Source organism: Polyodon spathula, chromosome 22, assembly GCF_017654505.1.
Source record: "Polyodon spathula isolate WHYD16114869_AA chromosome 22, ASM1765450v1, whole genome shotgun sequence".
Lineage (NCBI taxonomy): Eukaryota > Metazoa > Chordata > Actinopteri > Acipenseriformes > Polyodontidae > Polyodon > Polyodon spathula.
In genome coordinates this window covers 28,575,861-28,598,174 of record NC_054555.1, presented here as the reverse complement: position 1 = coordinate 28,598,174, position 22,314 = coordinate 28,575,861, and the positions used below count along the sequence as shown (strand labels likewise).

The 22,314-nt window shown below is 46.7% G+C and overlaps 2 protein-coding genes and 4 non-coding genes across 7 annotated transcripts in view; all 6 read left to right on the top strand.

The window, feature by feature from the left end:
* Positions 1-4,263: 4,263 nt before the first annotated feature.
* LOC121297316 (60S acidic ribosomal protein P0) lies at positions 4,264-8,373 on the top strand. The gene is made up of 8 exons (XM_041223565.1): positions 4,264-4,349; positions 4,844-4,951; positions 5,481-5,656; positions 6,182-6,269; positions 6,544-6,690; positions 6,968-7,153; positions 7,560-7,700; positions 8,142-8,373. The coding sequence occupies exons 2-8, from the start codon at positions 4,898-4,900 to the stop codon at positions 8,301-8,303; spliced, it is 954 nt and encodes a 317-aa protein (XP_041079499.1). The 5' UTR covers positions 4,264-4,349; positions 4,844-4,897; the 3' UTR covers positions 8,304-8,373.
* Positions 5,263-5,390, top strand: LOC121297633. The gene has a single exon (XR_005947187.1). It is a non-coding gene; the product is annotated as a small nucleolar RNA SNORA63 (small nucleolar RNA).
* LOC121297634 lies at positions 5,958-6,085 on the top strand. The gene has a single exon (XR_005947188.1). It is a non-coding gene; the product is annotated as a small nucleolar RNA SNORA63 (small nucleolar RNA).
* Positions 7,355-7,482, top strand: LOC121297635. The gene has a single exon (XR_005947189.1). It is a non-coding gene; the product is annotated as a small nucleolar RNA SNORA63 (small nucleolar RNA).
* On the top strand, positions 7,931-8,058 carry LOC121297636. The gene has a single exon (XR_005947190.1). It is a non-coding gene; the product is annotated as a small nucleolar RNA SNORA63 (small nucleolar RNA).
* A 2,708-nt stretch (positions 8,374-11,081) lies between the features above and the next one.
* gcn1 (GCN1 activator of EIF2AK4) overlaps positions 11,082-22,314 on the top strand; it is a 28,864-nt gene continuing 17,631 nt past the window's right edge. Inside the window, exons 1-25 of one of the 2 annotated variants that reach the window (XM_041223680.1) lie at positions 11,082-11,144; positions 11,894-11,996; positions 12,356-12,419; positions 12,736-12,867; positions 13,293-13,401; positions 13,651-13,749; positions 14,177-14,311; positions 14,825-14,893; positions 15,416-15,524; positions 15,696-15,770; positions 15,974-16,102; positions 16,237-16,287; positions 16,399-16,497; positions 17,082-17,255; positions 17,432-17,584; positions 17,960-18,052; positions 18,215-18,290; positions 18,775-18,934; positions 19,188-19,377; positions 19,828-19,952; positions 20,375-20,553; positions 20,754-20,847; positions 20,982-21,095; positions 21,216-21,414; positions 21,762-21,902. In XM_041223680.1, coding sequence (XP_041079614.1) covers positions 11,127-11,144; positions 11,894-11,996; positions 12,356-12,419; positions 12,736-12,867; positions 13,293-13,401; positions 13,651-13,749; positions 14,177-14,311; positions 14,825-14,893; positions 15,416-15,524; positions 15,696-15,770; positions 15,974-16,102; positions 16,237-16,287; positions 16,399-16,497; positions 17,082-17,255; positions 17,432-17,584; positions 17,960-18,052; positions 18,215-18,290; positions 18,775-18,934; positions 19,188-19,377; positions 19,828-19,952; positions 20,375-20,553; positions 20,754-20,847; positions 20,982-21,095; positions 21,216-21,414; positions 21,762-21,902 — 2,890 coding nt within the window. In that variant the 5' untranslated portion in view covers positions 11,082-11,126. Of the gene's footprint in view, positions 11,145-11,893; positions 11,997-12,355; positions 12,420-12,735; positions 12,868-13,292; positions 13,402-13,650; positions 13,750-14,176; positions 14,312-14,824; positions 14,894-15,415; positions 15,525-15,695; positions 15,771-15,973; positions 16,103-16,236; positions 16,288-16,398; positions 16,498-17,081; positions 17,256-17,431; positions 17,585-17,959; positions 18,053-18,214; positions 18,291-18,771; positions 18,935-19,187; positions 19,378-19,827; positions 19,953-20,374; positions 20,554-20,753; positions 20,848-20,981; positions 21,096-21,215; positions 21,415-21,761; positions 21,903-22,314 lie in introns of both variants that reach the window. The other variant, XM_041223679.1, reaches the window with a different exon arrangement.

The window sequence follows — 22,314 nt, the reverse complement described above, 5'->3', positions numbered from 1 at the left end:
GTAATTAATAGTGCCAAGAGGATGCCAATATTTAACAGTAAAGAGCTTTACTGTGAGTATTGGTTTTACAGATTCCTCACTGCAGCCAGTCTAGCTGTTGAATGCAAACTGCTGCTGCAGTGAATATGGGAAAGCCCAGAGGCAAGGTCTCTCTCGCTTTGCAAGTTTAACACTTTAGGGGGAGGGATTTTATTCAGCTTCATGGACGAGGAATCAGATATTTTTTTACTTCATATTGTTAACCTGTTTGGGGCTGAATCGTTTTTAAAAGTTTGTTTGTAATCATTAAAAAATGTAAGATATTTAAATCATAACGTGTTCTTGTGAATGTGGAGTTCAGAACTGTTATTTTCAGTGTGGTGGTGATGGCAATAACGTTTTCTATAAAAACTGTGTCACGTGTAACAAGTCTCTACAGACAGTTACCGTTATAATCAATTTCATAAAACATTTCTAATATAGGGTTTGGTTATTCATATCCAGTCTATACCTTTTTGCTCCTTTTCTGACAAAGTATATAGATACATATATAAAAATATATATGAAATTTTAACAAAGAACCACTTATTATATCCTGCCTCAAAAGTTTTCAAACTCGGACAAACTTCTTGGTTTGCAAAAAAAAAAAATGTAATTCTAATCTAACCTCAGCTTTGTTAAGATGCTAAAGAATGGTGTATCGTGTTGAAAACAAGCGAATGACTGCGAGCTGGAAAACGCCTCTGAAAAGAAAAGGAATCGTATTTTATAGCACAAGCTGGAATTGCCTTGTGAAGGTGATTCCCAGGCTGACACGAGGTGGCTGAAATCATGTTTTATAACCTTTGAACTGCTGTGTTTTTACTCCATGCCTTGGTTTTGTTGGAATGCCTGTGGTTCAGTTCATTGCCAATAACTGAATCCGTAATGCAAGTCTTAATTACTACAGGCCTTTAGATGCTCGCTCTTTTTTTTTTTTCTTTGAGTGTACTAACAATTTGTTTGGTTTGGTAATATATATATATATATATATATATATATATATATATATATATATATATATATATATATATATATATATATATATATATATATTTTATTTTTAAACAATATAAAATATAGTACAAAACTTATTAGGGTTTAGGCAACATGCCGACCAAGTGGTCAAGATTGACTGAAAGATTAAAAATGAATAAACTAATAATGCTAAAAGTGAGAATTGCTTGTTGCTGTCAGGGTATATTATTTCTTGGTGCCAACGGAAATAACCAGAGCCATTCACAGCGCTGTTGGCAAAACAAATGCCATTGGCACCTGTCTCAGTAGTATTGGTAGCTTGTATTGCTGTCCAAGCTTGTGTCCGATTGATTTGTTTTTTTTAAAGTTGTAACGTGCCAAACAGGTTTGCTGCAGTGTTTCACACTGTGCTGTGGACAGATCTAACAGCCAACACCTGCTAGGAAGATGCTGGGGGAGAAAAAGCAAGTGTGGTTCTGTTTTTATTTTTGTTTTTTTTTCCTCCCTCTGCCTCTGTCTCTGCCTGTCTGTGCGCTCGTTTGAAAATTCCATTCCAGTCACGTGACACACACCCCTTTCAAAGTGGCTGGTCCCTCCTACTGGCCCTAGGTTGAGCCAGCAGAGTTGAAAGGTCATGCGGTCACATGGTTTGAATGATACGAGGAAGCCCGATCAGCGCCGTGCAGTTAGGATTCTCCAGACAAGCTCAAGGCAAGTGCAAGGCTCGGTACAGACTGATCCAGAGAAATGGGATGGCTCTTCCATGAGGGAGAGGTGGAGCTGGTAAATGCAAGGATACTGAAGCGACTCGCTCTGTAAACCTGGATACACCTCCAGGGTTAGTTTGGCTAAAGTCCCTGTAATGAAACGTACACTGTTCATTTTGAGGAAGCCTTAAACTGGCGTTCTGTTGAGCCATTATTTAGTTTGTCCTCCTCCTTCTCAATGGTGTGTGACCCCTTGATGATCTTTTCAATTAACAAGGTAAACTGTGTTTTAATTAAACTTTACTAATCCATGTTTACAAGAACATTGATTCGCCTTTAACCAAAGGGAACTGTCCCAAGTGCAGGCAGAGTGCTTTCTAATGCATTGTGGGTTTCTTATTTCCCGCTGCCCTACGAATCACTTTGTAACAAGCTTGTTATTCTGTGTCTGTGAAACCGATTGCTGAAGCATTTCATTTCATGTGATTATGCCAATAAAATATGCCCTTTTTTGGTACTTGTGTGTGTTACCCCTCTAACTCAATCACTGTCATTGTGGAAAACCAGCAATATGATCCTGGGTCTTTCCCCATGCCAGTTTCCGCAATGTCAAATATATTGGACACTGGCCAGCAAGGGGTTTAACATGGGAATTGCGTTATGGACACAAGGATTCATGTAGATCGATAGAGTGAACTTGATACTGATGTAATCCAGCCACTGAACTGTGTTTGTATTGGATGGCAATGACTGGGTGGGGTAGAGCTCTGCTTGTAAGTACAGGCTGCACCCTATGGGGTGCTCGACATATACAGAAGCACATTTAAAAAATTTAAAAAAAAAAAAAAAAAAAAAAAAGTTTATTCTAGATTGTTCACAAAGTATTAAACACATAAAATGTGTAATTTCATATGTATTTATAATTGGCAGACAAAAGCCTATTAACTATTGTAATACATTTAGCAATTATTACTTATTTAGTCCACGTTAAGAATTTCTGTAAATTGGTGATGATTAGACTGGGCTTTGATTGTCCACGGGTTACAGCAGCGTCTGCTTACGTTGAATTATTTGTGAAAGTTGACATTACATTCCAGTTAATGCTGTCGTGTCAAACAATAAGATGCTCTCGCTCGGTAAACACAGCGGCGGACGGGATACACGGACATGTCCGGGTGCCGCACTGTTTTACACGGCTGGCAGTGCAAAAGATTAAAGGCGCTGGATCACGCTTCAGAATCCGGCATACTCTCTGGTCGGAGTGGAGGGTCTCTCCCTGTGCTACAGGTCGGAATTACGACATCCACACTCCTGCGTCTTTTTTGCAAAGTCGCACCGCTTTTTCTCGTGAGTCAGCGATCTGAAATCGCACGGGGACGGATGCTGGTGAAAAATATCAGTCAGCATTTGCTGCATGGGCATACGCTGGTAATCGCTGGTAAAAAAACTTGTAATAGAAAAAGTTCGTAAACTTCCAGCGCGACACCATGCGTCCTTCGCACAGCAAATAGTGAAGCTGCGCAGCTTGCATTGCTGTCTGCCCAGTCATCTGCGACGGAAGTATGAACCCGCCTGGAATACCGGTGCTTGGGCTGCATTGCATCGCTCCTTCTTGCTCCGCTCTAGCCTGTAACTGCAGTTTCTATGACTGTTAGCTTGGGCTGCATTGCATCGCTCGTTCTTGCTGCGCTCTAGCCTGTAACTGCAGTTTCTATGACTGTTAGCTTGGGCTGCATTGCATCGCTCGTTCTTGCTGCGCTCTAGCCTGTAACTGCAGTTTCTATGACTGTTAGCTTGGGCTGCATTGCATCGCTCGTTCTTGCTCCGCTCTAGCCTGTAACTGCAGTTTCTATGACTATTAGCTTGGGCGGCATTGCATCGCTCGTTCTTGCTCCGCTCTAGCCTGTAACTGCAGTTTCTATGACTATTAGCTTGGGCTGCATTGCATCGCTCGTTCTTGCTCCGCTCTAGCCTGTAACTGCAGTTTCTATGACTATTAGCTTGGGCTGCATTGCATCGCTCGTTCTTGCTCCGCTCTAGCCTGTAACTGCAGTTTCTATGACTGCTTAGCTTGGGCTGCATTGCATCGCTCATTGCATTCTTCTTCCTCCGCTCTAGCCTGTAACTGCAGTTTCTATGACTGTTAGCTTGGGCTGCATTGCATCGCTCGTTCTTCCTGCGCTCTAGCCTGTAACTGCAGTTTCTATGACTGTTAGCTTGGGCTGCATTGCATCGCTCGTTCTTGCTCCGCTCTAGCCTGTAACTGCAGTTTCTATGACTATTAGCTTGGGCTGCATTGCATCGCTCGTTCTTGCTCCGCTCTAGCCTGTAACTGCAGTTTCTATGACTGTTAGCTTGGGCTGCATTGCATCGCTCCTTCTTGCTCCGCTCTAGCCTGTAACTGCAGTTTCTATGACTATTAGCTTGGGCTGCATTGCATCGCTCGTTCTTGCTCCGCTCTAGCCTGTAACTGCAGTTTCTATGACTATTAGCGTTGGAATACTCGTGAATGAGTGACAGCTTAAAGATCCAATCCCTGCTCGTCGCTGTCCGCATGCGGGGTTTCTGATTGGCTGCCTGTGTCAGTATAAATGGTTTGTTCCCGGATGGCGTTTCCTCTCTCTTTCACGCAGCCCTGACTGTGAGGTGAGTGGTTAGGTTACGGGGTGTGGTGTAGAGTTTGAAACGGGAATAATTACGGTTTTAGAGTCTTTGAATCGAGTCCCGGTTTGTGTTTTTGTGTGTTTTTCGGGATTCGGGGGGTTTTGTGAGCGTGTTGTCGGTCTCAGCGGCGTGTCTGTGTGGAGAGGCCTGGGCCGAGCCACGCTGCCTCAGTGCTAGAGTCGATTGAAGCGGGGCCATGTGGTGGGGTACCGGGGGCTGCCGTTACGCGCGGGTGTGTGCTCGTGTAGTGTGATGTGAAGTATTGTCAGAGTGCCCTGTTTTAATTATTTGCAATCCCAGTTTAATAATAATAATAATAATCTCAATCGGGTAACTCACTACTATCGGTAGCCATGCTACTACTAGTACATTTGATACAGAAATAACAAAGCGAAGCCCTTTGCAGAGCCCAGCTGAGTGCCCGGCAGGGTGCAAACCCGTTGTTAACCCTCTCTTGCACGCTTCCCTCTCCCCAGGTGACACCGTGTCTTTAAACCAGCTGTGTGGCAATCCTTGGAAGCACTGCGAAGATGCCCAGGGAAGACAGGACTGTGTGGAAATCCAACTACTTCACGAAGATCGTCGTGAGTGATCCACAGCATTTCTGTCAACCAGGCAAAGAACGGCGACCGCATGCGCGTTCAATAGAACTGGCATCGCTAGTGTCGTTTTAACAGAGTTGTGATTAAAATGAATATGTTTAGGAACTCCTCTGTATACAGGATGCTACGGAATGAAGGCTGGTGTGTGTTTCAGTTCAGTGAAACATGTCTGATCTATAGCCTGAGCCCTCCGTTTACAGCCAGGGTTTTCTATTACCCATCACTGTGTGTATTGACACATTGCTGTGCTGAGGCACTGAAAGTAGTGCAGTCTTGGAAGTGGAGGCACAGATGCGCAGGATAAGTTACAATGCAGCTGTTGTGTGCTGTATTGTCGTTCCCCCTGCGCACATGAACTCGTTTCCTACTATCCCTGTCTGTCTCGCTCCCACGACTGACAGGGACGCTTGGTCTCGAACATTTCTTTTTGTGTCTCCTGTCTACATCCTGAAAGCCAATGGCCCGCTGGAAACTCACCGTTTTTGGTTTTTTTTCCTCCCTCTCCACATAGCAACTCCTGGATGACTACCCAAAATGCTTCATCGTGGGCGCTGACAACGTCGGCTCCAAGCAGATGCAGACCATCCGCCTGTCTCTGCGCGGGAAGGCAGTTGTGTTGATGGGGAAGAACACCATGATGCGCAAGGCTATCCGCGGGCATCTGGAGAACAACCCATCCCTTGAGAAGTACGCAGCTTCGTCATAAGTGTGTTTGCGCTACGCTTCTCTAGTCGGCTTGCTCTGTATGATCACATGTAGGCAGTTAATTCTACATGGCTGTGTGTTTGCCTTCTCCCTGCTGTTGTACACTTGGTGACTGCCACCTCTTAGACAGTCATTGCATCAACATGCTCAAGCCCATCAGTTTGGTCACATTTGTAAACCCAGCGTGTGGGTATTTTGAACTGTTTAAATGTATCCCTTTTATGGTTGTTATATAATGACTGTTTAATTCCTCATCTGCAAAATTAAAAGCTGCTCCAGAGATGCGCAGGATAAGTTACAATGCAGCTGTCGTGTGCTGTATTGTCGTTCCCCCTGCGCATATGAACTCGTTTCCTACTATCCCTGACTGTCTCGTTCCCACGACTGACAGGGACGCTTGGTCTCGAACACCAGCTTGTTTAGCAGTTGATTGCAGTGGAAACTCTATCAAGTTGTGGAGGCGTGCCCTTGTGAATCTGGGATCACGGAGTGTGCTTCCACTTGCAGGCTGCTGAATCACATCCGTGGGAATGTCGGTTTTGTCTTCACCAAGGAGGATCTGACTGAGGTCCGGGACATGCTGCTGGCCAACAAGGTAGCTGTTTCTGCATTTCTGTGCATTGCACACACTGTTTAACACTGACTTGTATCCGGTTGTGCTTTCATAGTGGTGGTTTTCAACTGAGTTGGACAATTCAGGTCACATTGCAGACTGTGTGGTCAAGCTCAGATGCAGGTGCAGTTACAATACAGCCTCAAGTGCTCTGTTTATCTTGTAGTAAACTCACTTTCTTCTGAGGAGAAATTGAGAGGTTGCCTCTCCCCTTCCTGTTCCACTGCCATTCATTGTGACTCTCTCTCTGTGTCAGGTGCCAGCTGCTGCCCGTGCCGGTGCTGTGGCTCCCTGCGAGGTCACTGTTCCTGCCCAAAACACCGGCTTGGGCCCTGAGAAGACCTCCTTCTTCCAGGCTTTGGGGATCACCACCAAGATCTCAAGAGGTACCATTGAAATTCTGGTAAGTCAAACTTCTCTTTTCCTCTATCACATTGGGTCACTTCTACAAAGTATAGCCACGCATACCGAACAAGAGGAGTGACATTTTTGGATTCAGTAGTATAAACTGTACTGTCCACAGCTAGTATTGGGGATAAGGGGTGTAGCTGTATCTTCATAAACAATTTACTTCATAGAGTGGCTTGCTAAAAGCAAAGCCTGGCATAATCCTGTTTACAATCTGAAATCCCTGCTTCTGCTGTAAGCTCTTCTGATCCCTTTTCTTTCTCTTCCTCTAGAGTGACGTCCAGCTGATTAAGCCGGGGGACAAGGTGGGTGCCAGCGAAGCCACGCTTCTGAACATGTTGAACATCTCGCCTTTCTCCTTCGGCCTCATCATCCAGCAGGTCTACGACAACGGCAGTGTCTACAGCCCTGAGGTTCTGGACATCACCGAGGATGCCCTGCACCAGCGTTTCCTGGAGGTAGGGGGCTTCACACACAGACCTGTCAATTTAGACTAAATTTTCCAACTACTGGTGGAGCCTTCAGATGTTAAACTGGAGTTGTAGCTTTCGTTTCCCTGTTTTCTTGAAAGTGTACCAGTGGCAACACCATGATGCTTGTATGTTGCGTTAGTCACACCATTGACACCTGCAATATTCCTCCTTTCATTTTGCACCTACACGCAGGATAAGTTACAATGCAGCTGTCGTGTGCTGTATTGTCGTTCCCCCTGCGCACATGAACTCGTTTCCTGCTATCCCTGTCCGTCTCGCTCCCACGACTGACAGGGACGCTTGGTCTCGAACACCAGCGTGCTCCTGCAGTACTGTACATACCCAGCCCACACTGCTGGAGTTGCTATTGACTGCTTTTCTTTGCTTGCAGGGCGTGAGGAACATTGCCAGTGTCTGCCTGCAGATCGGCTACCCCACTGTTGCCTCTATCCCCCACTCTGTCATCAATGGATACAAGAGAGTCTTGGCTGTTGCTGTGGAAACTGACTACTCCTTCCCATTGGCTGATAAGGTAAGAATCTTTTTGAATGCTGAACTTTAGTAGGCAGTTTGTACCATCTTTAGGAAGTGTGGCTTTCCACTGCTGTTGAAATAAACTGAGGTTATAGAACTAATGCTCTGTATTTCGCATGCTTTCAGAGAAACTGCCCATTAGAATTGATTATTTCATGGTTGTCTTGGGCTAGTCTAATCTCCCCATTACTTCCTCTAGTTGCCCATTTATAAAGCTGCTCCAGAGATGCGCAGGATAAGTTACAATGCAGCTGTCGTGTGCTGTATTGTCGTTCCCCCTGCGCACATGAACTCGTTTCCTACTATCCCTGTCTGTCTCGCTCCCACGACTGACAGGGACGCTTGGTCTCGAACACCAGCTTTGCTATAACCGTTTCTAAGTGGGTAAATGCACTGAATAGAACTAAGCCTCGTTTCTGACCCCGTCTCTACCCCTCAGGTGAAGGCGTTCCTGGCTGACCCCACTGCCTTTGCGGTCGCTGCCCCGGCTGTTGAGGTGGCCTCTGCCGCTGCTGCAGCCCCTGCTGCGAAGAAGAAGGAGGAGGTGAAGGAGGAGTCTGAGGAATCGGACGATGACATGGGCTTCGGGCTGTTCGACTGAATACCCAACCTGGCCTTGCTGTGTGCAGCTTGACACATCAAAATACCACCAATAAAATATAATAACTCTGCTTGCAGTGTGTTGATTTTTTTAAAATGAACGTGTAGACAAGTTTTGAAAAGGTAAATAGAATGAGTTTCTGGAGTAATAGGTGCTCCATGGCTATGGGCAGCTGGTTAAAGGTGACTTGCAGGTGTTACAGGGCAATACATGGTAGAAATACAGCATAGTTTACAGTGAGTGCAAGTACTACTAGAATACAATATGAGATGGGAAGCAACAAGTTTAGGATTAAAACTATTTGCATCTACATTGGCAGGAATGCATCCAGTAACATGGTGCTTGGGTCAGGCAAGCCCAGGGCTGAGTAGGAGGGGTAGCTCAAAAGATCTGCAAGTGCAGTCTAACCAGCCTCATAATCCGGAGCGCCTCGTTTTTACAGTATTGTTGTTATTTCAATGTGGGCTGGGAAGTGCGTTTCTAACACTGCACAACGTGTATGCATCATGTAATGAGATGAGGGCCCTTTCAAAGTGAACAGAGTGAAGCTGCATCTGCTGAACTGCAGAAATATGCTCTAGGCAGGTCCTCAGCCCTAGACAGGTTTAGTTCTGTATTTTAGGACCTGCTTATGAATGAAGGCCTGGATTGGATTGCAAGGGCTGTGTTGTGCATCACAGCTAACCAGACAGCTTTCATCCTCTACCCATTGTGATTATTATTGATCATTTAACAGACGCTTTTATTCAGAGACTTGGGGGGGTGAACTGCGCATCACCACTGCTGCTGCAGAGTCGCTTCCAATAGGTTTTACGTCTCGTCGGAGATCCTGTTACCTCGAGGTCTGAACCCAGCAGCAATCCTTCAGGTTTTTTGTTGTTGCTGTGATACAGCGCACTGGTCTGCTTGTGTAAGTGCAAGCCGTACCGTGTGGCTGGCAAATTTAACGACCCTTTTAACATAGGTTTCTATGCGTGTTGATGGCTCGGTGTTAAGAACATAAGAACATAAGAAAGTTTACAAACGAGAGGAGGCCATTCGGCCCATCTTGCTCGTTTGGTTGTTAGTAGCTTATTGATCCCAAAATCTCATCAAGCAGCTTCTTGAAGGATCCCAGGGTGTCAGCTTCAACAACATTACTGGGGAGTTGATTCCAGACCCTCACAATTCTCTGTGTAAAAAAGTGTCTCCTATTTTCTGTTCTGAATGCCCCTTTTTCTAAACTCCATTTGTGACCCCTGGTCCTTGTTTCTTTTTTCAGGCTGAAAAAGTCCCTTGCGTCCACACTGTCAATACCTTTTAGAATTTTGAATGCTTGAATTAGGTCGCCACGTAGTCTTCTTTGTTCAAGACTGAACAGATTCAATTCTTTTAGCCTGTCTGCATATGACATGCCTTTTAAGCCCGGAATAATTCTGGTCGCTCTTCTTTGCACTCTTTCTAGAGCAGCAATATCTTTTTTATAGCGAGGTGACCAGAACTGCACACAATATTCAAGATGAGGTCTTACAAGTGCATTGTACAGTTTTAACATTACTTCCCTTGATTTAAATTCAACACTTTTCACAATGTATCCGAGTATCTTGTTAGCCTTTTTTATAGCTTCCCCACATTGTCTAGATGAAGACATTTCTGAGTCAACAAAAACTCCTAGGTCTTTTTCATAGATTCCTTCTCCAATTTCAATATCTCCCATATGATATTTATAATGTACATTTTTATTTCCTGTGTGCAGTACCTTACACTTTTCTCTATTAAATGTCATTTGCCATGTGTCTGCCCAGTTCTGAATCTTGTCTAGATCATTTTGAATGACCTTTGCTGCTGCAACAGTGTTTGCCACTCCTCCTACTTTTGTGTCGTCTGCAAATTTAACAAGTTTGCTTACTATACCAGAATCTAAATCATTAATGTAGATTAGGAATAGCAGAGGACCTAATACTGATCCCTGTGGTACACCGCTGGTTACCACACTCCATTCTGAGGTTTTTCCTCTAATCAGTACTTTCTGTTTTCTACATGTTAACCACTCCCTAATCCATGTACATGTGTTTCCTTGAATCCCAACTGCGTTCAGTTTGAGAATTAATCTTTTGTGCGGGACTTTGTCAAAAGCTTTCTGGAAATCTAAATAAACCATATCATATGCTTTGCAATTATCCATTATCGATGTTGCATCCTCAAAAAAATCAAGCAAGTTAGTTAGGCACGATCTCCCTTTCCTAAAACCATGTTGACTGTCTCCCAGTACTCTGTTACCATATAGGTAATTTTCCATTTTGGCTCTTATTATAGTTTCCATAAGTTTGCATATAATAGAAGTCAGGCTTACTGGTCTGTAGTTACCTGGTTCAGTTTTGTTTCCCTTTTTGTGGATCGGTATTACGTTTGCAATTTTCCAGTCTGTCGGTACCACCCCTGTGTCAAGAGACTGCTGCATGATCTTGGTTAGCGGTTTGTAAATTACTTCTTTCATTTCTTTGAGTACTACTGGGAGGATCTCATCCGGCCCAGGGGATTTGTTTATTTTAAGAGCTCCTAGTCCCTTTAACACTTCTGCCACTTCTGTTCTCAGTGTTAAGAGTACTGGCTAAAACCAACTGCACTACACTATATAATATTCCAGTATATTTCAATCTGCACCCTAGCACGGTCATATGCGCTGGCTGTCGCTGCAGTTTCTACAGCGACACAAAGTAATGTCGCGCAGCACCTGCGACCGCGCACGAGCTCCGCGGGTCCCCGATGAGGCTGCAGGGAACCCCCACGTGTTGGACCCGGAAGTGAAGCGAGCGAAGTCTTTCCTGGAGCAAGGCCGGCAGGATGGCGGCGGACACGCAGGTTCGTGTGATTCTCAAACACTCGGGGCTGATGCGTTAATATAAACTCGGGGCTGCCTTGTAACGACGCAGACCCGTGGGCACGGCGGTAGCTGTGTGCGGCATGTGAAATGCTACACAGTGGAAGCCGATTTGCGTGGAAATTCCCGTCTAGGCAGGCGGTGGCGGTGGAGGGTCGTGGTACAGTCACGACGCCAGACTCTACAGCCCCGATCCGGGCTTTAAAGAGCCGGGGGTTGCGCTCTTCTAGAGTACAACGCGAAGTAGAGATCGCAGCACTTTGATCGGGTTCAACTTCGATGGCTGTTCAGCACAGGCTATTATTAAGGTCGTTGCGAGATATGCGACGTCATTGATTTCACAACGTGCTCTCTAGCCCCTGTCTTTCTTTATGTAAATATTCATTGTGTTTGTATTAGAGAGCGCCTGCTCAATAAATAATATGAAAACAGCACACAAGGGAGTAAAACTCTTTACGAGAATGTTTCTAATTTCTAATGGAAGTGGTAAGGAACTAGCTACGATACTACCACCGTGGTCAGAGTTTTCTTTGGGTTTAATTAGTCATCCTGTATTTCGAAACGGGATGAAAATATGATTGGGGTTTTTCACAGTACCAGTAATGAGAACGCAGCTGGTGCACTGCATCCTTGTCAGGTTTCATCTTGTGTTATTGCAAGTCCTAGCTCTCGTCTCTGCTGTGTCGATAGATGTTCTGTATATAAGCTGCTGCTTTGTCTGCTCTCCCAGGTTTCTGATACTCTGAAGAAGTTTGCGTTGAAAGTGACCACAGCTAGTGTGAAAGAACGGAGAGAGATACTCCATGAACTCAAGGACTGTGTGACAGGGAAAGGTGAGCCTGCATCTTATCACTGCAGCATCAAAACACACACCGGGGACACACTGTGTTTGTTGAGACAGTACATTCGCAGGCAAGTGTTTTGACCATAATATTTCCAACCGAAGATGTGGGGAAAGACCTCTGCTCAAAACACTTGTTGAAATTGTGAAGGTTTTATTAGAGCCTGTATAAATGAGAAGAGGCTGTTCAGCCCATCAGCGCTCGTCCTCGTCTCTGACTGATCTCAGCACTCTGTGTGGTTCTTCACCCCATGCTGGTACCCCATTCCGTGCCCTGCTCCCCAGTTTGTGTGTTGGTGTTACTGCAGTGTGCTGTCGTTGTGTAACTGGCTGTGTTTGAATGGGTTTCAGAGCTGCCGGAGCCCGCAGTGAGGGGACTCTGTAAACTCTTCTGCCTGACTCTGCATCGATACAGGTCTGGGAAAGCATCTCATCTGTTTTATACAATCTTGAAAATGTTCGATCCCACATTGGTAGGGATGTTAGTTGTGCATGCCATGGTTGCATTGATTGCAAAAGGAAGATTGTGTTACAGAAACTGGGTTAATGAAAAGTCTTTCTACATGTACTGCATTACGGGGGGGGGGGGGCATTAAAGGAGATATAGTTTGTTTTGTATCTATAGTAGCAACATACATTTTATATAGTGTTTTTCATAGCTGGTAACTAACAGTAATGCATTGGTGGAGTTGCATCTCCAGCTTGACGGTCTCTCTCCATCCCTCTCACAGAGACTCTGCCTCGAGGAGAGCCCTGCACTCTGCTCTCCAGCAGCTAGCTGAGTCTCAGCCCGAAGCCACAGCCAAGAACCTGGTGCAGTGCCTGCAGACTGCCGGGATCATCTGCAACAATGGCAACCCCAGGCAAGAGCACTGCACACTAACCACACAGCCCAGGGGTTCAGAGCAAGAGCACTGCACACTAACCACACAGCCCAGGGGTTCAGAGCAAGAGCACTGCACACTAACCACACAGCCCAGGGGTTCAGAGCAAGAGCACTGCACACTAACCACACAGCCCAGGGGTTCAGAGCAAGAGCACTGCACACTAACCACACAGCCCAGGGGTTCAGAGCAAGAGCACTGCACACTAACCACACAGCCCAGGGGTTCAGAGCAAGAGCACTGCACACTAACCACACAGCCCAGGGGTTCAGTTTTCTTTCACGGAAACAATGCACCCAAGACTGAAAAGCTTGGATCCAGAGAGGACTTGTCTCTGCTCTCCCGTAGCAGGTGTTTTCTCAGTGCAGTTTTGTGCTGACAGAGCTCTCCTTTCTCCTCAGCAGCAAGGGCACCAGTTCAGCTGCCTCCCTGGCCCTGTCCTGGACCGTCCTGCTCGTGCAGACTGTCTTCCCGTCTCCCGACAAGAGAGAGGGAGCCACCTGGAAGAAACTGGTCAGTAATGTGGTCGCGGAGCAGGGAGAACAGGTGCTTGACGTGTCTGTGCTAAAACAGGATTTAAAAAAAACAAGCAGGCCTTGTGTTTATTGGGTGCATGGGTTGAATGCAGCGGTCATTTATATCGGCTATCAGCAGTTTTCTGATGGAGATTCCTTCTGCAGTTGAGTTTATTAGCTGTGTTGTCTGTTGTGGGTGTATGGAGTGTGTAAAGTAGAAGTGATTCTTTTATTTTTTTATCTGCAGGTGGAAGTCCAGAGCTTGCTGCTGTCTGATGTTTTGGGCGGCACCAACAAACACAATCTGGAAGGAATTATGAAGAAGCTCCGGCAGATTTGGAAGGAGGTGATGGGCTGTTCTGTTTTCCTTTTTAAAACAAATAAGATTCAACCCAGTACTTTTAAAGACATTCAAATGAACCACCGCCATTGTCAGTGCTGTTGGAATGAACTCAGTCAGCACACACAGAGATCACAGGACAGATGACATAGGACATGTCTGTTTATTAATGTGGACTGACGCCTAATAGACCTCGTGACTGCAGCAGTGCTACCTAACCTATAGAAACGGAGGAGAAATATGCAGTGCTTCATGGGAAATTAAATGTAAATGTCGCTGAGCACACAGCAGGGGACCAGTTAGAAGACAGGAAAATACTGAAATGAAACCAGACACAATAGGAACGTGAGGGAACTAGAGCAGATCACTGTGCTTGAAGAAGGCTGTCCTGAGCTCCTGTAATGGGAACATGTTGATCTGTTTCTCTCCTCAGAACCCAGGCCTTGCTGATCAGTACCTGTCTGTTATCCTGAGTCTGGAGCACAGCCAGACCCACCTGGGCATGCTGGGAGTGCTGGTGGATTTCTGCACCGCACAGAAGGACATCGCTACTGTCAACAAACACAAGGTTAGTAACACAGACTGGGACCGGGTTCGCCAGCCCCAAACTGGGCTTGCCAGCAGGACAGCTGCATTGCAGGGATGGAAGTAAGGCTTCCTGCACAGCAGTTATGTCCATTCCTGATTAAATAATAAGACACACCTGAGCTTGTTACCTGTACACACTGGCTAATCAAGCACAGAGTAAAACCTGGAATGGGTGATACTGCTGTACAATAGGAGTCTTCTTACCACCCCTGCAGTGAAGAGAACTAGAATTGTACCAGTTGTGAGCTTTGCCTCAGTTGATAGTGTTGAAATGGTACTCTTCTTGCCAGGGCAGAATGTACTACACAGCGATGTATCGTCTTGTAAGTTGAATTTGATTCTTGAGCCCCTTGTGGTCCTGGCTGTCTTGTTATGCAGGTGAACCCGCTGTGTGTTGATTTGATGGTGCACAGAAGCATGCTTCATTCATCATGTTCAGAAATGCAGCTCTGGTTCTTTGTAACTGTGTGTGTTTCTCTCTCCCCTGGTTTAGAGTGCCCTATTGGAGCTGTACATGAAGACTGTGCTGATGAGCAAAACCAAACCTCCGAGACATGTACTAGTAAGTTCTGCTCTGTAAAAAAAAATCCTACAAGCCTGATCTAGAGATCATTACACAGTGAGGGTATCCTGAACAGACTAGCTGGAAATTCTTCTAACCGTGAGCAGTCATGAGTGCACACAAGGGCTGGATCGAAGCCTGCAGTCAAACCATGTTTTCAAATAAAGTAACGTGTTTCTTTCAACACTGCACATTTGAGACCTATCGTAATGAGTAGAAGTGCACAGGTGCAAGTAAGACTCCCTTTGCATAGCAGTTTGATCCATTCCTGGTTTTGCTACGAGTTTCATAACACACCAGAGCTTTTTCCCTGCACACTGGAGCTGATCAAGCACATATTAAAACCTGGAATGGGCAAAACTGCTACGCAATAAGAGTCTCGTTTCCACCGCCGAGCTGCTTCTCCCGAGGAGTCTTCTTCCCAGCCCGGGAGCACGCAAGGTTTCTGGGTTGTTTTGTTAGCTGCAGTCTCTGCAGGTTGCATGTGTGACCAGGCTGCTGTTTGTGCCCCCCTATCCCCAGGATAAGTGCACCCCGCTGCTCCGCCACGCCACCCACCAGGAGTTCAAGGACTTGCTGCTGCCCACACTGCTGAAGTCGTTGCTGCGCAGCCCTGAGAACATCACAGAGAGTAAGTCTCACTGCAGCCACGCTCCTGTCCAGGCAGCTGGGCTTCATTCACAGGAGAGCATCGCATTCTCATATGAAATGAGGTCAGACCATCGCTAATAACGGACAGTGAAGTTTTTGTAATTAAAATTGTAACTTTTTTTTTTTTTTTCCCCCTCCTTGTTTTGAACAGCCATTTCCAGCTTGCTGTCCTCGGTGACACTGGACATGAGCCAGTATGCCATGGACATCGGCAAAGGACTGGCAAGTACGTAGCACTGAAACATTTGAGCCAGCCTTAAAATTGATTGTCAGTTCGGATACCTTTGTAAATGCAGTAAGTGGGTCCTTGTGAAGGCACCCTAGAGCTATGGAATATATATATATATATATATATATGGGTTGAACAAACAGACCAAAGGAAGGAGTGGTGCTGCTGTGTGGGCTGAATGCTGTGTTTACTCTTCTCAGGCCAGCTCAAAGCGAACAATCCCCAGGTGATGGACGAGGCTGTGCTGGCTCTGCAGAACCTGGCGCTCCAGTGCAGCGACCCCTCTGCTGTGGAGTCTGTCAGCAAGCACCTGTTCGCCATCCTGGGAGGTGAGTACGCCTGCCAGGCTTCGCCACCAGAGGGCACCAGAGTCTCTGAAGTTCTCGGTGAAGAGATGCATGTTGCTGTTTGTATTTCATGTTCTCAAAATTAACTGGTTTACTTTATCTACCTTACCTTTTAGGATCCGAGGGTAAACTGAATGTTGTTGCCCAAAAGATGAGCGTACTTTCAGGTATTATTATTATTAATGATATTAATATTGCAGCTTGTTATTATTGTGTTTGTTACCCCTGCCCGTGCTGTATGATCATTATTAAGCTGTGTGTGTCGGTTCTGCCCACAGGGATCGGCAGTCTGAGCCAGCATTCTGTATCGGGCTCCTCCAGCCAGGCTCTGAGCAGCACAGTGGCTGAGCTCTTCATCCCGTTCCTACAGCAGGAGGGTTTGTACAGCCTGCACTCAAACACTGTGGATCTGCTGCTAACACACTGCCTGCCTGCCTGCCTGCCTGGCCTTTCCAATGATCGTTCAGAGGCAGTTTACAGCAGCAGCCGTCCAGTCTCTCTGTCTGCAAGAGAGAATAGGGAGTGCCAAAGAGTCATAAACAGGGAAAAAAACTTTACTAAAATAATTGTTTAATAAAGCTGAACAGATATAGCAAAGCAATTGAACATGCTCACCCCAACATACCATTGTTTCTGTGCTTGCGATACGTTAATGCTACATCAATTTAGTTGCATTTACATGTACTTAAAGGGATGGAAATGAAATGGTTTGATCCATTCCTGGTTTTACTATGAGTTTAATAAGACACAGCTGAGCTTTTTACCTATAGAATGTGGCTAATCAAGCTTGTATTAACCTGGAATGGGTGAAACTGCTATGCAGTAGGAGTCTTATTTCCATTTCTGACCTGCTTCTAACAATGACAACTAAGTACATTGATAGCCTGAGAGGTGACACTCGCGTCTAAATCCTGAGCCTAGTATTAGAAGAGCGTCTGATTTCTTTCTTTCCCTGGTGCAGTTCACGAGGGCACGCTGGTGCACGCCGTGTCGGTGCTCACTCTCTGGAGCAGTAAGTTCACTACAGAGGTTCCCACGAAGCTGGTGGAGTGGCTGAAAAAGGCTTTCACCCTGAAGACCTCCACCTCTGCAGTGCGGCACGCCTACCTGCAGTGCCTGCTGGCCTGCTTCAGAGGTGAGACGCGCCCCTCCGCTCGAGGAGATTGGGCTGCCTTGTGTCCTCTATAATCTTTATACCAGCTGTGATAAGATATTGCAGCATCCTCCTCGGTAAATGTCATCAAGACTTTGCATTAGTGTTGCAGAGTCCTGGAGTGTCGGTGAGTCTAAGTGCTTCTCTTGTGCTGGCAGGGGACACACTGCTGCAGGGTGCTGAGCTGCTCCCACTGCTGATCCACACTGTAGAGAAGGTCTCCTCCCAGACGACTCAGATTCCCGTCATCACCGAGGGAGTGGCTGCCGCAGTGCTGCTCTGCAGGATGAGTGCGGTGGATTCCCAGTTTGGTAAGCTGTGGAACCAGTTCAGGGGTGTGACTTGCACGCACATCCCCGTACGATACAGATTGCGATCTGCATCTCCATACCTGTGATGGTCCTGATGAGCAAATGATCATGATAAAGGAAATGTCAGGGAGAGTCTGTATCAATGCCCACTATAGAACACACTTCTTATTCATTCAAGAAATGCTCGGTGAACTAAAATCAGCGATGTTGTGCTTTTGGTCATGATACAAACGTTATAATCCTCTATTACGATATAGCATGTAAAGAAAGTGTCACGATTCTTCGTGGGAGCTGTGCACTGGAAGAGGTTCACCAGGGGGCTGGGTTATTGGGCGACGCTGGTCCTCGATCATGCCTTCCTCTTCTCTCCTGCAGAGGCGAAGTTGTCTGGGTTTTGGCAACTGGTTCTGGATGAGAAGAAACAGATTTTTACTGCGGAGAAGTTCCTTTCACTGGCTTCGGAAGAAGGCAAGTGCAAAATCTTCACTTTTGTTTTCTTTCAGTTCTCCGAGAGCTACGGTCATGTTTCTGACAGATTTGCACTTGCTGTACTCAGATTGTTGAATGTTTCTTGAGTAATGCATCAGAACACCTGCAATGTGCTGTCTCTTTGTGTCCTCTCTCGAGCAGCGTTGTGCACAGTGCTGCAGCTGGCAGAGAGATTGCTGCTGGACCATCCTCACAGGCTCCCTGATCACAAAGCACAGTACGTACAACTGCATGCATGTGTCGGCTTGATACCTTTTAAAATGATGTGATTTAGGATTCGGTAATTATATCCCGTGACAAGACAGGTCAGCAAGCTAATTAATTCTGCAAGATTCATATGCATTGGCTGAAAGAATTGAATTGATTTGAGATAGGCAGTGTAGCGGCAGATAATGAAGTGACAGGTTGAAAGCTTTAATCCTGATTGGCAGTAATGTTAAAGGAGATCTAGGAGTATTACCTGTACAGTAATGGGTGAGGTTGCTTTGTGCGTGTGCAGTGTGGAGACAGCGATGCTGTAAGTGCACTTCAGTCCTGAGCTCTGTCTGTTCTGCACCAGGGTGCACCACTGCTGGACATGTGCAAACCAATGCAATCCAGGATCCTTCAGAAAAACATAAGGGCCGAGTCTGGCTATACGATAGGAATGTATTCTAACCTGTCACTCCTGCTAACAAGCTGCCTGTGTCCCGTGGCAGCAGGATGTATCACCGAGCCCTGGTGCTGGTTCTGCTCACTCGGACCTGGCGTGTCCGGAAGCAGGCTCAGCACACTGTGAGGAAGCTGCTGGCTGCTCTGGGAGGGGTCAGACTGGCCTATGGGATGCTGGGGGAGCTGCAAGCTGTCCTCGACTCCCACAAGGTGAGTGGAGCAGCTTCCGCTTCTCTCCAGCGGGCGGCGCCCCTGAGTAGCAGGGATTGCTAACCATTGTTACAGCAGATTGGATATCATTTAAAACAGGGCCCTCACTGCAATTTGTTGAAGACAGGAATAAACTAAAGAGACATGCATGAGGTCTTTGGTACCCAAGGAGCCCTGTTATAATTCTCTGTACAGTGGGCGGGGCACCCTGTCTTATCTCTGTCTGTCTATCTCTCTCCCCCTCCCTCCTCAGGTGCTGCCCCTGGACGCCCTGGTCACTGAGTCGGGGGAGCTGTCGGAGTTGGGGAGGAGCTACACCCCCCCGCGCATCCTGATGGAAGCCCTGTGTGTGATCACCAGTGTGCCCGGGCTGGAAGCAGACCCAGGAGAGGCAGAGAAGCTGGCCCAGGAGAGCCTGATCGTGGCTCACCACCCCTCCATAGGTGAGGGTGCTATTCAATAAATGCAGTGTTCAGATCCATTCATTCAGGAGGGACTTGGTCAATGAGAATCACCCTTCTATCATTGACAGTTCAGTAGTACTGGAACAGTCTCAGCGTTGAGGAATGCTGAATTCACAAGACAGTGCATACAATTTTATTCCAACGCGTGATTGTAGAATACAATCCATTCAAAATGAAACTAAATAAATGAATCGGGGCAAGCGATTAGTAAATCCTGTTGACTGTGTTTACATGAAGCTAAATCTAATGCTGCATGTTGATCTGTTATTGCTGTCACATCGATAAGGCCTGTTCAATGCCAGTGCGGTTGCGGTCTGTGTGGTATTTTGAGCCGAATGCAGCAGCAGAACTAGTTTACAGTAAAGTAATGGGGAGGCACTGGGCAGGGAGGGGTTCATTTCATTGGAGTGCTTTGCTCTTTCCCTGCAGTGGTGGCTCAGAAAGACTTGTGGCCAGCCATCCTGTCTCGAATGAAGATCAATGTGACAGCCTTCATTGACAAGCACATGGAGACCCTACTGCCCCAGGTCACAGACACAGCCAGCATGAGCCAGGTGGGTCACCCTGAACTTCAGTAACGTTATGCTATCACCTTGTATTGGATTAGAAAGTAAAACCTGTAAGAAACTAGGAAGAAAAGTTTCAGCCAGTGGCTTCATCACTGATCCATGTGTTGATGAAACGATTGCCAACTTGACTTTAAACTTTTGAAAGATGAACCCCAATATTCAGTGTTGCTCAGTGTTCCTCCAAGACCTGAGTTCTGAGTTTGTAACACTGGGATGAAAGTAGGACTCCCATTCATAGCATTTGAGCTATTAGTAAGATTCCCCTGAGCTTGTTACCGGCACACTGTGGCTAATCAAGCATGTATTAAAACCTGGAGTGGTTGGCAGTGCTATGCAACAGGAGTCTCATTTCCATCACTGCAATACTGAAGCTCCCTAAGCCCTGCCCTGTCTGTGTTCCTCCCCAGGCCAGCCTGAATGCAGTGGGCTGCCTCTCCTCCCTCTCCTGTGCCAAGGTGCTGCCCCGGCTCTTCAGCATCATCACGGCTGTGCTGGAGAAGCAGGGGCTGAGGCAGGTGACACGTGAGGAGTACGCCATCATGCACACTGTGGAGGGGGAGCTGTACGACAAGTCCTTCATCCCCAGGTCAGGACACACCGCTTTCGAGAAGTGTTTGTGAGGCTAGCTCACATCAGAGGGGCTTCTCACTCTGTCTGTGGGTCGAGCGAGGAGAGTGCAGCTTGTGTACTGGGCTCAGTATTCCACTGTAAGGGTAGTTGATGTGAGTAGGTTCCCGTGACAGTGGTGATGATACTGACAGCGCACTGTTTGATTTTGTTCCCCAGCACCCAGCAGGAGAGCACAAAGAAGGGGAACCTGAAGCGTGAGAACAAGGCTTATTCCTACAAAGAGCAGATCCTGGAGCTGGAGCTGAAAGAGGTGAGAGAGGTCACGGTGTTGCTGGTTTAGTGTCCCACTGTGTATTGTTTGCCCAGCCTGTTTTTGGAATTTCGGAAGACGGCAGATTTTGGCAAAAAACGTGTAAATCCTCTCTGGCGTTGTCGTCGTTTCAGGAAATCAAAAAGAAGAAAGGAATCAAAGAGGAGCTGCAGCTGACAAGCAAACAGAAGGAGCTGATGCAAGCGCAGCTGGAGAGAGAGTCTGCCATCAGGAAGAAGCTGCTGGAGGTACAAGCCCTGTGTCCTGTACACATGCATCACACTGCACCCTATACACACTCCCTATTAAAGCATTACACATGCCGCATTGTTCTTTTCACTGACGCCCTGCTCCTCTTCTCTCTGCAGCTGGACCGGGAGCTGCAGTCTGCCCTGAGCCTCCTGGCTGCAGTAGTGACCAGAAAACCCCCAGGCCTGTCCCAGCACATCCCCCTGGTCATCCACTCCTTCCTGCCGCTCTTCAAATCCCCGCTGGCGGCTCCCAGGATCAAGGAACCCTTCCTAGCTTTGGCCAACTGCGTGATGCCTGCCGAGCTGACAAACCTAGGTCTGTAGAGAAGGGGGAATGCAAAGACTTGAACTGCAATTGATGCACCGTGTGCAAAATCCCACACTTCTATAACCAGAGCTCTCTGTTGTGTGTCAAGAAATCTCATTGTCTTGCTCGGATCTGATGCAGTTATAAAGTAATGCAAAAACGCTCAGTAGATTGACACATGTGGTGTAGATGGTGAATAGAGAATTGAGGCACAAAATGTCTAGCTCCTAGGTCTCCATCATCCTTGCACCCGGACAGTCCTCTCCAGTGCTATGGTCCTAGTTGCAGATGGCTGTGTCCATGAAGGCCGCGTGCTGGCCGGCTGTAACCATGGTTTCTTGGTCTGTTTCCGTCAGGCTTCCTGGTAGGTCATGTGACACTGCGTCTGCTGCAGCCGGAGTGCGAGCTGGACGAAGCGTGGGGTCAGGAGGAGCTGGGGGCAGCCACGGTCCGAGCGGTCAACCTGCTGCACAGCCACACGGTCCAGCACGGCAATGGTAAGGGAGAGCCACCCTGCGTGGTCCACTCACATTCAGTACGATCGGGAGAAATCGCTTCATTGAGGAAACCAATAGTTGTTTTTTAGGCTTCTGTGTGTCTAATAAATAAACTCAATACCACGATGTTTGAAGGTTTAATAAGAAAGCAGTAGTAGATTGTTGCATCATTAACTCTATAGTAAATGACATCACAAACACATTAACAGATTTAAACAGAAATAAGTGAGTGCAGTTACCATGGCATCAAAACCCTAGAAGCGTCTCCACTGTTTGTTTTCAAACACTTTCCCTTGACAAAGATATATTAAACATAGTGAAATGTTAAGGGAAGTTGGCTCTTTTGTATAAAATATTATAAGATAGTAAAATATCTCTAAGGGTTCTGTGTGTGGGTGTAGATATGATAATG

Excerpts from the sequence above, each read along its gene's own strand:
- LOC121297316 (XM_041223565.1), top strand. The coding sequence starts at position 4,898 with ATGCCCAGGGAAGACAGGACTGTGTGGAAATCCAACTACTTCACGAAG. Across the intron at positions 4,952-5,480 it reads ACTACTTCACGAAGATCGTC|CAACTCCTGGATGACTACCC; the intron begins GTGAGTGATCCA and ends CTCTCCACATAG. Across the intron at positions 7,701-8,141 it reads CCTTCCCATTGGCTGATAAG|GTGAAGGCGTTCCTGGCTGA; the intron begins GTAAGAATCTTT and ends TCTACCCCTCAG.